Source organism: Gopherus flavomarginatus, chromosome 6 (assembly GCF_025201925.1).
Source record: "Gopherus flavomarginatus isolate rGopFla2 chromosome 6, rGopFla2.mat.asm, whole genome shotgun sequence".
Lineage (NCBI taxonomy): Eukaryota > Metazoa > Chordata > Testudines > Testudinidae > Gopherus > Gopherus flavomarginatus.
In genome coordinates this window covers 109298973-109312300 of record NC_066622.1, presented here as the reverse complement: position 1 = coordinate 109312300, position 13328 = coordinate 109298973, and the positions used below count along the sequence as shown (strand labels likewise).

General features: G+C 38.9%; 1 protein-coding gene across 6 annotated transcripts in view; it reads left to right on the top strand.

Annotated features, from left to right (window-relative positions):
* Positions 1–13328, top strand: part of BLNK (B cell linker) — a 162528-nt gene that overhangs the window by 134913 nt on the left and 14287 nt on the right. For all 6 annotated transcript variants that reach the window (XM_050959465.1, XM_050959463.1, XM_050959464.1 and 3 more), the window contains 10 exons: positions 3246–3271; positions 3903–3928; positions 4230–4328; positions 5397–5439; positions 8169–8199; positions 9220–9292; positions 9918–9948; positions 11521–11563; positions 12158–12236; positions 12535–12566. In XM_050959465.1, coding sequence (XP_050815422.1) covers positions 3246–3271; positions 3903–3928; positions 4230–4328; positions 5397–5439; positions 8169–8199; positions 9220–9292; positions 9918–9948; positions 11521–11563; positions 12158–12236; positions 12535–12566 — 483 coding nt within the window. The remainder of the gene's footprint in view (positions 1–3245; positions 3272–3902; positions 3929–4229; positions 4329–5396; positions 5440–8168; positions 8200–9219; positions 9293–9917; positions 9949–11520; positions 11564–12157; positions 12237–12534; positions 12567–13328) is intronic.

Sequence of the window (13328 nt, the reverse complement as noted above, 5' to 3'; positions counted from 1 at the left end):
AATGCAATAGTATGATTTTGGGATGGAAAAGGTATTAATATGTTGCACATAATTAGGGATGGCTGAAGCAGCTCAGACATTTGCTCATCCCTGGAAACAGCCAACTATTTGTCATTTATTTCCTCCAGTGGCACTTGGTGTGGGGGCAGGTGGATAATCTTGCTCCCTATCTCTAAAAGTCGGAAGTCTGAAAACTAGCTATTCCCTCCAGTGGCAGGTATTCTTTGGAGTGTGGCCCATGCACCGCGGGTTCATCCTCATGCCTCACTTTCATCTTCAGTGAAAAGATAGGCTGTCTCTACATTGTCGCTTTCAGCGCTAAAACTTTAGTGATTGAGGGGTGTGAAAAAACACCCCCCTGAGCGACAAAAGTTTTAGCACTGAAAAGCACCGGTATAGACGGCCATACTCCCGGCGATAAAGCTACCAGCGCTCATTCGGGGTGGTTATTTTTTAATTGCTAGGAGAGCTCTTCCCCAACGATAAAGCATGACTATACTGCCCACGTCACAACGCTGCCCTGGCCATGCTGTAACATTGGCAGTGTAGACATACCCATAGATAGCATTCTGCTTAGCTGAAATGAGAGCCAGTAATCCTTCCTAACTGGGTATTCCCACTGATCTTGTTGCTTGGTAATGTAAAAGGAAATTCTGGAGCATTCAAGATCCTTCCCTACATTCCCACAATCACCACCCATCTACTTGCTCGGAGGTTTTCCAACACTAGGGGGCATTCTAGTGCATAAATTCCAGAGTGCTTGCATGGTTGGTTTTTTTGTTTGTTTTTAAATTTAAAGCAAGGAGATCAACTCATCCCAATGTAGGGCTTGCTGGGTCATGTTGCTCCAGAGCTGTTGAAGAGGTTGCCCAATAACCCCACTTGATGGTGAGTTAGCACCACACTTTGATCAGGAGGAGAATGCTGAATAGGACTTGATGATGAAAAGAGAGGAGAGCTATCACAAGGGGTAATAAGCACATGTAGGGAGAAACACAGCTCTTTTGACAACAAGGTAATTATGTAGTGAGGATTGGTCACAAAGCTGGCAAGGGACTTAAAGAACTTCAAGTTACTTGTATAAACACACACACTCTCTCTCCCTCTCCCTCTCTCCCCATCTCCCCTGCTGCCTGCCTCCCTCTCCACACGGAACCTGACAATTCTGACCTAAACCTCTTGTGACTGTCTCATTGCTACAAATAAAAGTACTATTCTATAAACGTTTTTCTGTATTCTCCAAGTCCTATTAAAAACCTAGCATTAGCCCAAAGCAATTTACTGGGTGTTTTATTTCAAAGATCCATCTGCTCATCTCTTCTATTGCAAGATATTAAGTTACACCTGATGTGTTCAAAACATAAACCTATCACACATGTCTGTAAAATAAAAGCAAGTTCCCCTTCAGGTATTTCTAGTTTATAACAGCCATTTTGCCTATATTGTGTTTGAAATAGATCCCTGCACTATAAATCTGTTTTAAGAATGAATAAAACTGGAATAAGCTACTTGTCTTGAATTCATTTCTGCTTTTTATTATTTTGCTTTAGTAAAAGTCAGACTCCAAATGGATCAACATAAGCTAAAAACACTTACCAGAACTAATAAATCATTGCTCAATTATCTCATTTCAGCATAGGATACCAAGATGAGTTTTTAAAATACTGAATCAAGACTCAATCTTACTGAGATTATGTGGATTCTGATCACTTTGTATATGCTTCTTTTGTTGTCATGTACTCAGGACTGGCGCCAGGGTTTCTCGTGCCCTAGGCGCACGGCCACTTCGCCGCTGCCCCCCCGCGCTGATCCCGCGGCTCCGGGCCAACCATCCGCAGGCATGAGTGTGGCAGCTCCACCGGAGCCGCGGACCAGCGGACCATCCGCAGGAACGCCTGTGGCAGGTCAACCGGAGCCGCCTGCCGCCCCCCTGGCAAAATGCCGCCCCCTCAATAATCCTGGCACCCTTGGCAATTGCCTAGGCTGCCTAAATGGTAGCGCCAGCCCTGCATGTACTGTAAAAGGAAATTTATTTGGAAAGAGAAAATAAAGCAAATAAAAGGGTGGGATATTTTCTTCTGTAATTGCAAACGTGTTTAATCCTCTTTAGCTGAGTAGTGCCAATTCTATGCTGTATTGCTTTCTAGTCATGGCATTAATTGCCCAGACTGTAACCTTTACAAACTAGTTACACAATTCTTACCAAGCATTACACATGTTCATTTTCATTAGGAATTTGTTTAATTTCCAAGCCATAGTTACAAAAGTTTTCTGTGATTTGCAGTTTTATCACATAACTTTTCAGACATCTTTAAACACCTTTTCAGTGTTGTGATTTCCTGTTAATCACAGTTTCTAAGAAACAATTTTCTTGATGATTTTAAACAGATAAAAAGCTCCCTCTAGTGGGTATTAGAGCACTTGCCCGATTACAGTTCTTACTTTGCTAAAGTTAAAATATAATACAACCTAGCGTCACTACCCTCAGTGAAGTTGGATTTAGATTATGGCATTAATTATTTTAATATTTGTTTTTTAATATTCAGGATTTACCATCTGTTGGGATTTTTGTGAGCAAGTAAAAACCCTGCAATAGTGAGCAGGAGCTCAGGGCTAACAGTGTGGCAATACAAAGGACTCAGCCCAGTGGATTCTCACTGAAAGTTCAGGGTTTACAATTCATTAGGTCCCTTCTTCACCAAGGTTAGAGGAAAGTTCAAAGGTCATCCAAATGTGATAACGTTAAAAACTATTCCTAGTTCAGGCTCTTTTCTTGCCTCTTGCACTAAAAATGGTACAAAAATAAAGCAACAGAGTCCTGTGGCACCTTATAGACTAACAGATGTATTGGAGCATGAGCTTTCGTGGGTAAATGCCCACTTCGTCAGACGGTGCTTTGTTGCTTTTTAGAGATCCAGACTAATACAACTACCCTCTAATATTGGACAAAAATAAAGGCTATTTGGGTGCAATGTAATTCCTGTAATTGTTGACTGTGAATATGGATTTTTGTCCTTTTCATCATGTTTACAGTTAAAAAGGAGTAAGGCACAGTTTATTATGAATAAGACAAGACGAATCAGTCCCTAAGTGAGAACAATCACATCTCAGAAAATTACCTTTTCTCCAGAAGAATCTTAGTTTCTTTTTAAAAGCAGAACTTTGATGTAAATTCCAGACTGTATTTCTGTCAAAAGAGACCTGTGATCCGCTTTTGTAACTACAGAATATTCTTTTTCCTTCAGACGTGTATGAGGTTCCCGAAGAAGAGGTAAGACCTTACATACATTTTATGGGTCATAGTTCCTGCACTATACATGCATGCTGCAACTTGAAAGCACTGTATCCTGTGGTGCAAAATCATTCAGAACAAATGTGAGAGTAAATTATTGTATCAACTCTTTAATAGAGAGGAAATTGGAACAAACCTTTGCCACTGCGAATGGTGCCCCATTCCCCTGGTAACTTCATAACTCCATGTCTCTCCACCAAATGGCAGTGAAAACTTGTTCTACCTACTACAAGTTGTTAGGTGGGGTAAGGCTTTCAGCTCTGCTTAATGTGATCCAGCCTTACAAGCACAGGCCTACTGGAGCATTTTCTAGAAGTGATGCCCCAGCGAAGGAATCATGAACTGTTTTGATATGATCATTTCCTTCCCACCTCCCAGTACTGACATGGCACATAACTTAGTAGCATGCTTGGGGCTACACTGATATAGCAGTGGTCATTTTCTGGCTACCCCATCTTTACGCATATTCCCAAAAGGCAATGTTTTGCTGGAGATACATGCTCCAATAAATAAGATATCACAAAGGCAGCTTAAAATCCTATATTAGCACAGATGCATTTTATTAAATACAGATATGACCAAGTTATTAACAGTGCATTTTCTCTTAAAGGAAAAACCGTCACCACCAACAAGCAGGTAATGCATTACCATGAAATTCTGTCCATTATTAAAAGTTTCTTAGACCTTGTCAAGAAATATACTTTGATAACATGTGAGCATTGTCTAAATATCTATATATTTAATACCTATGTATCGCAATAGAAGAGATACCAAATTAATAAAATATTGTAATATTTCTTGATGAACTTTGAGAATGAAGACACACAATACATACACTCAAATACATTGTGTTGTCTAGGATTACAGAGACTTTTTTCTTTTTTAATTCAGTGTTTTTTGTACAATGTTTCTAACTTCACCTATGTTGTCTTATTAGGATAACTAAACCTCTTCCACCCAAGCCTGTCCAGAGTACAGGAGGACATTCCCACATGCTCAGCCCAGCCAAAGAATCCTCTAAACCAGACACTTCTAGGTTAGTTAAAATCAGTTTACGTCTCCTCAAGTGTAGAGCAAACACTGGAGGAAGCAGATTCTTCACCTCGCCTCAGAGTGCCTAGCTATTGCATGGTCTTTAGACAATGAATGATTATTAGGCCATATGTATAAATTACCTAGGCAAAAGGGGGGTGAGTTAAGAATGAAATAACTCTCAGTATCCTGGTTTTAATGGATTTGCCAGAGGTGTAATACTTCCTTAATGTATTTTTTGCTGTTTAACGTAACATGAAGCAGGAGATTGCAGTAGCTGATCCCTGACAACACAAATGATTTGAGAAGTAGGCAAGGTTAGGACGCTTATTATCAAAACCAAACCCACATACCCATTTTGAAAATAAGTGTTAGAGCAAGATAGAGGGGTAGCCCTGTCCTCTCCCTTACCAAGGCATGGAGGGTCAGGACAGTGGTGGAACAAATGGAATTCCACCCACTGGAGTGGGGACACAATTATGGGACCCAATAATGGAAGTGAGAACCCCCTGCGTGCCAGAGCCAAGCTCTACAAGGGGTCTCTGTGCCCAAGCAAATATGGAGTTTTTAGGTTGGGTGCAGATTGAGGGGTAGGGCAGGACTACATGACCCCCACCCATGGATCAGGTGCATAGGAGCAAAGCTACCTCTTGCCTATAATCTCTTCCTTCCATGTGTCTCCAGGAACATACAGTGCCCATAAGGGAGTGTGGAGGGGCTGCAAGGAGACAGGGGCTCATCCCCACCCATTGCTCTTACAGAGTAAGCCAGGGTCACCAGGAAAATCAGGCTGCCCTCACTCCATGTGTAAGAAGGAGCATGGGGAGTGAAATTGCAGAGCTGCACCAGGCCTCCCCGTGGGATAGCACAGCTTCACCCAGTCTCCAACTCAGGGCTGTGTGTTAAGGAACAAACTTACCCGAAGCAAACTGCAGCAGAACACAGTTATAACTAACAACCTATTTACTAAGGAATACTATGTATCTTGAAACTGAAGAGAACTTACACCTTTGGGCTCAGCAATTTTAAATGAAATCAGAAAAATATTTAAATCATTTTGTATGTTTTCCAGAAATATTCTTCCTCTTCCCAGAAATCATCCTCAGCAAAAAGCAGTGAGTAGCTAAACACCATTAGAAAAGAATGCATTTAAATGGTGAAGGGCAGTGCTGGTATCTGCATTATATTGTTATAAACTGCTATTTGTTGTTATCTGTATTAGAGACAAGTATAGAATTGTAGATTACTCTGGAATGTAAACAGCTCCAAAGCATCAAAGAGCTGCAGACTCATGTCATAATATTATAATTGTGGAATTAAAATTCCAAATGTATCCTTTGTGTTCAAAATATTAACATGATTTCTTACAAGTCCTGATGGTATGAAAGGAATAGCTGACATATACAACCAAGATGCTGACGCTTTTACATCCATGAGTAAGCCCTGTGTAGCCCTGTTAAACTGAGTAGATGTATTTGCATGAGAGAGAAAATGGACCTTATTTCTGTATTTTCCACCCTTTGGAGTCTAATATCTTCCATGCATTAATGGAGAATACATTCATAATCCCCATTACATCCCCAGTCTACAAATAAAGCCTTTTCAATGGAAAAATTCCAGTGCCTGCACCCATGACCTTGATTTTCAAAAGCGACTAGTGATTTTTGGTGCCCAACCTGAAGCACCTTCAAGGATCCTGATTTTCAGAGGGTGGATGATCAATGCTTTCTGAAAATCAGGCCTCTTTTGAGGTGCTCACTTTATATTATTATAAAAATGATAAAAAAGACAGTTCAATCTACAAGTTGAAGCATGAAGGGACATATGAATGTTTAGTATATCTGGCATGTGAATACCTTGCATCACCACCTACAACAGTGCCATGCAAATGCCTGTTCTCACTTTCAGGTGACAGTGTAATTAAGAAGCGGGCAGCATTATCTCTCATATACGTAAACAAACTTGTTTGCTTTAGCAATTGGCTGAAGAAGAAGTAGGACTGAATGGACTTGTAGGCCCTAAAGTTTTACAGTGTTTTGTTTTTGAGTGCAGTTATATGGGGGAAAAAAATCAACATTTATAAATTGCACTTTCATGATAAAGAGATTGCACCACAGTATTTATATGAGGTGAATTAAAAAATACTACTTCTTTTATTTTTTTACAGTGCAAATATTTGTAATAAATGTAAAATGAGCACTGAACTTTGTATTCTGTTTCAGAGGGGTAGCTGTGTTAGTCTGTATCACCAAAAACAATGAGGAGTCCTTGTGGCACCTTAGAGACTAACAATTTTATTTGGGCATACGCTTTCATGGGCTATAATCCACTTCGTCAGATGCATCAATCTGATGAAGTGGGTTATAGCCCATGAAAACTTATGCTCAAATAACTTTGGTAGTCTCTAAGGTGCCACAAGAACTCCTCGTTGTTTTTGTATTCTGTGTTGTAATTGAAATAAATATATTTGAAAATTTAGAAAAAACATCCAAAGATATGTATAATATATTTAAATTGGTATTCTATTATTTAACAGTTTGATTAAAACTGCAATTAATCGCAACTTTTTGAAATCTTACAATTAATTGTGATTATTTTTAATCATTTGACAGACCTATAAATAATTAAGTTATATTTAATAACCAGACAATTCATTAAGAGCTAAAAAAATTAAAAGTTAAAACAATAGTCAGAACAAAGTACTTTTATTTCTATTTTGAATCTTTATAAAATCTTGGTCACATTTATCAAAATCAACAAATTCCCATTAAACTTCTTGATTTTGAAGAAACAGCATTTTCTGATGGAGGAAAAGTGTTCCACTGAAAATTTTTCAGCCAGCTGTAGGTTTTATATTATCATTTCTGAGGCACAGAATCAGTAGCAGAGGTGGGAACTGAACAGTTCTGACTCCTCAGAATCTACTCTAATCATTATGCCAAACACACATAATGACTCTTATGATAGCAAAAGTCATAACTAAAATTAAGTTGGGACCTTGATTATAACCCTACGTTCTCAGATGCTCACATCTGAGAGACATTCTTCTTAGAGACATTCTTCTTTGGTGTTTAACCTTTTCATGCTTGATGATGAATTTTTTGGAAAAGTATGAACATGATCCTGTCAACATTTTTGAGTTATTAGAAAATTAAAAAAACATAACTTTCATGCATGGCACATCTTGGAGTTGGTTGCTCACAAGAGTTGCTGTGGAGGAGGGACCCCTAAAAGTTACCTCTGTTTACAAGAAGAAAGGAAAGATTAAATGAATCTCCTTCCCGCTGCCAAAGTCATCAACTGTGTTTTGGGAAACAGAAACCCAATACATTTCCTTGTTATCAAGTGCCCCAATGGGTCTCCAGATGTCAATGCCTCTGACTGCTTCTAAAATGTAGTGTTTTCAGTGATAAAAATAACTATAGCACACTGAAAATTTGGGGACAGAGTGAAAAACACAGTTGATGCTCTACTGATTGTATTAGTGAAATTTTTGTTCCCTGGTCTGGCATGCTATGTGAACTAGGGTATCTTACTGCTGAATTTAGCTCCAGTTTACTATGGAGTAGTTGGAGCCTGAGGTTCAGTTACATCCACTATGCTGGGGTGTTAAGAGTTAAGGAATTGTTTGTTAAGTGATTTCAAATAGCTGGATGAAATGTACTAGAGAGGCTTAATATAATATACACTCTATACAAACATTTTAGACATTGGTGCAATTCTATATGGCCCATGCCAGAACATCTTAGTCCCTTCCCCATAGATTCTACTTACATATTTATCATTTTTTACAATTGCTGCATTGTAAGTGTGAGCTGACAAATACTGTGTATTTCAATTTCAGGAGCATGATAGGAATGAAGAACATGATGAAAGTAAGTATTTTGCACTGAAGACATGGTGATTGCTAGAAAAATTTTTGGTCAATATAGTATTGATGACCTCAAATGCAGTAGCACGTTCCTTTAAGTTTAAACTACAACCATCAGTGTTAAGAAAAGGAGTTTAATGAACAGCTAAAGAGCTTAGTCAGTGTAAAGACAAGTCAGTAAACAACTTGCTTTAAACTTGAGTTGTTTTTGCACTCAGTGTAGACCAGGAGTTCTCAACCTTTGTGTGGCATCCCCCAAGCCCAACATGCTATAAAAAGTCCATAACTCACCTGTGCCATGATAAATTGTTTTCTGCATATAAAAGCCAGAGCTGGCATTAAGGGGTGGCAAGCAGGGCAATTGCCTGGGACTCCATGCCACAGGGGCTCCCGCAAAGCTACATTGATCACATTTTGGCTTCAGCCCCGGGTGGTGGGGCTCAGGGCCCCAGGCTTCAGCCCCATGCTGGGGGGCTTTGGCTTTCTGCTCTGGGCCCCAGCGAGTATAATGCTGGCCCTGCTTGGCAGACCCTCTGAAACCTGCTCACGGCCCCCTAGGAACCCTAGGGGTCCCCCTGGGCCCCTGGTTGAGAACCGCTGGTGTAGACTATATACAGAGATGCTCTGTACTAATTGAAGTAGTGCTTTCACCAATGTGACTTACCCTGGAGAGTTACAGAATGAAGACATACTGTACTGCATTGCATTAAGGGTTTGCACTGGTGTAGTTACACCAATGCAAGTTTCCCAAATCTAGAAAGCTCTTAATCATGAATTCCCCTCCACAGTTATTGATGCTCAGTGTCCCCTTACCACAGTCCTTGATGGCAGCAATGTAGTGGAAGCACTCACCACCACCAAGGGAGTATCTCTCCACTCAGAGTATGAAAATAGAGTGATGCATAATCTTTTCTTCAGGGACTACAAGTGCCACCTAAGCACATTTCAGTATGATTATTAAAGAAAAAAACAATGCTCAGATATGTTAAATATTATATACTAAATATGTTGTGTGGGTATTTAGATCACAGCAGCAGTGGAGCTCAGGAATCCAAATTTCCCTCTGTTGCAACTCCATCACCATTACCAAGGGCAATGTGAGTAACAAAATATCACTGCTTCTCTTTCATTGTTAATTGCTAGATTTAGTAATAACTAAATCCTGCTCTCACTGGAGGCATCCATCGAAGCAAGAGTTGTCTGTCCATGAACCATGAGTCCAGAGCAAGAGGCATCCTGCCCTGGCAAGAACAAGGTGGGATTGTTAGTTGCAGGCCACTCTACTATTTCTCCAAGCTGGGCCGGTTTGCATGCTGGAATTGTTTCCAATTACTATTTGCTGCTGCTGACAGAAAACCTGCTGACCTGCTTGAGACAATCAAATGCTGCAGTGATGAGATCTTCAGCAATACCTGTGCATGTATAAAGCCATACTCCTTTTCTTACAAACCACCCTCCTACTAGCCATGACCTGGTTCTTTGCAGGACATAGCTTTCTCAGACACCTTGGTATGGTTCCCACCGCTATCTTTGAAACCTATATTAAATGCAACATAGCCTCTCCCCTTTTCTCTCTATTGCATCAGCCCAAGGAAGGGCAGGAGTCAACCCAAAATCCCACCTCTGCCAATAATATTATGAGTAACAGTTAACTATATATACTGGATTGTTCAATGCACTGCATGTGTCTTTTAAATAATCACTTACTTTTTCTATCCTCAGAAAGAAGACACCTAATCCAGTAAAACCACCAGTAAGTGGACTTTGTATTTTTATAATGATACTGTAATATGCTTGTAAAACTGAACTTGGTCATAAATACAGTTTCCTTAATGGGAAGTAAGGAAAGAATTAAGAGTATTTTTGCCCCTTGATTAATTAACATTAATAGAAGTTACATACAGAATTGGAAAAAGGAAGATATACTCCAGAGTCTGTTAGCACAAGAATGGCAGAAAATCCTCTGGCCTGCCACAGAGACTATTCTAACCATTGAAAAATGTTTTGGGGCCATCATGAAGGTTTTAATATATAAAATGTGTGGTGGCAAGAAGGGTGGAAATCATTCATGATAGCATATATGCAATTAAAGGAGGTCACAAGGACTTGGCTATGGAATGTACATTAACTCAGCAGCAAAGGGAAAAACACATGGGCATCGCTGGAAACTAACTTAGATTAAATACACCTGGGGTAGTCTTTTTCCCCCAGAGAGTTATCAGTATATGAATTCTCTTCCCTAGGAGATAGTGGTAGAATCCACATTAGTGAGACTCAAGAAAACAAATGAAAGTTATTTGGAACCATGTTCTGCCTTCAGATTGCGTCCAGAAATTCCCACTGATGTGTGTAGGAGTATCCCCTAGGGAATGAGAATAAAATATCACCCTAGAACAAGAATCATATCTCAAGGTAAAAATGGGCTTTTACCTTGGTCTCTCTTGCTCACATAAACAGGATTGGAGTCTTTCCAAGTTTATGTTATAAAATCTATTTGATCATATTTACACACTCATCCATCTGAATTCTTTGTATGAGAAGATAATGCCCTTCTCTCCCCACGCACAATATCCCTGTCAATTTCAAGTGTAAATAACAAGTGAAAAAATCTTTTCTTCAAAGTAAACACACACACCCTTTTGCCAACATGTCATATTGCTTTGCATGACTATTTACTGTTGCAATGTTGCTAAAGAATGCATTAATTGGGATACTGTTAACTTAATCATATTTTAAACAAGTTCCTATACCTACCAACAACTTGGATTATTAAAACTGGAAAAAAAAAATTAAAAACAAGTTCATTTCCAACTCTTTTTATTCTGTACTTATTTCTTGTATTTCTTCCAGCTTGGACAATGAACTATGCAAAATTTAGCTTGCAAATATTACACAGGAGCATTGGTTTCAAAATGTGAACACTATTTTTATAATAAAAATATGTTATGGAAACATTTTTATTGGGCTTAAGCTTTTGGAAAACCCTCTTAAAAATCTAAATTTTGATCCAAATTTAAGTGGCTAGCATCCTTTTAACGTGGTAGAGAACTAAGTCTACATTGTGTAGCATGTTTAAGATGCAAACAGAAAACCAATAACCTCTTAATCTAACTTTTGTATGCTGTTATTTTATAATGGTTGTTTAGGGGTTCGTGCATGTTTTGAGCTGTGTAATATACATGTAATTGTTCTCCACTACAGGTATCGGGGCGTTTTGTATAATACTGAAACAAAGATCCTCTATAGCAATGTCTATTTTACAAAATATTAACTGGATGTCATTTAAAGTATACAAACGTTTTGATTGACATTTGTTTTATTGTAGAAACCAAGTTTACCACACAAAGAGAATTTAAGTGTTGCTGAAGGTAAATTATTTCTGTTACACTGAAAAAAGTTCACATTCACAAGAATTGAACTTTTGCTTTTAGTGATTTAGAACATGAATCAGCCCCCGTTACTTGCACTGAGTAGCATTTTTCTCTGCAAACAGTCCCATTGAAATCAGCGGGGTCGTAGGCAGAGTAATAGACTACTCAAAGGGTGAAAGTCACACCACAAGAGAGCCATTTGGAGGACGTAAATGGGCCTCCGGGGCAGAGGAGAATGCCACCGAAAGTGAGTAAGGGTGGAGGAATCTGGCCCTCCTTGTTTCAGTTTTTCATTTGCTATTGTTATTAGTTAAACGTCCTGTGCTTTAATTCACTAGCATTAAGGGGCAATATCACACCACTCATTTGTAAACAGTCCCCGTTTAAATCAACAGGGAGCACTGCCTGAAAATCTGTGGTACAATATGGCCCAGTGTGCGTGAGAATTTCACTTAGTATGTGAGTTAGGGAAAAGGCACAGTCTAAATAATGTTTATTCTACAAATTAAAACAATGAATTAAAGTTATCTCCCACTTGAGGTGATTATTTTTAAAGCTAATCCTGAATTTACAATTTTTTCCATATTACAGAGAAACCTACAGCCGCTGAACGGCGACGAGGTCCCAGCCAAGAGCTCCCACTTCCACCCCTACCAACGACAGCCCAAAAGTAAAAACTAGTTTCATTTCCTTTCTTATAGCTATAGACATGAGACTCACTACTAAGTTTGAACAAAATGATGTGAGAGATTCAGAGGGAAGCATTCTTCTCTCTGTAGCTTTTACTTCCCTTTTAAAGTTCTATTTCCTGAGACTTTTTACTTCAGTCCTCAACCTCATGGGGGAACATATACATCACCGCATACACTCTGTTATTGCTTTCTTCCATACACATGCTCAGTTATTCAAACATAGGTGTTAGGTAGACATCCTCATACCTTTCGGTAATCTCTAAATATTTATTTCAGGCCATTACTTCAAAAGCCACCAGCCCTACCAAGTAAGCACAATTTATCTTTTATAGTAAGTCTGGGTTTATTTCAGTTGCCACATATATATTCATTGGATTCTGAATATGTTGGTCTCTGTAACACATACAAGAATGAGATTAAAATACCCAGCTGGTTGTATGGTATTAGCTTAATTAGTACAATTAAGGAAGACCAGTGGAACTTACTGGGAAAGTCAATGGGAGTGGGGCACCTAACTCCCCTTTGTGCCTCTGAAAGTCAAAACCTAAGCCAGTTGGGGCTGAATTCTATAAAATTCCATCTGGCTTCTACACCACACGAGACCCCAAATATAACATTTTTCTGGGCCGGTTCAGTCTGCAACTTGGAAGCCAGATGACGTTTTTATTGAATCCAGCCATTTGGTTCTTGCACTACAGAAAAAAATGGAATACTTTCATTATGACTAATGCTTAAATTCTGCTGTAAATAATACTTTTAAGAGGCAGTTGGACATATTTCAATTTACAGTTTCAGATTTAGGGCAAGATTTCTTATATGCAGTTCATTATTTTTACACAGATAGAATTGTAAATTAGATAAAATGATAATTTATATCAGAAAGATTTCAGCATTTCCATTATATGGTTATAAATTATCCAGAGAATTTTAATAGGCTGCAGAATTTACTTTTATGAAGATATTGGTCACTCTCTTAAAGTGAGATGGATTGTTCTCCTTATTCCTTTAGCCAACAGAGTTGTGACAATCTACTGCATTATTGTTTCCTTCTACCTCTGCCCCCAACAAAA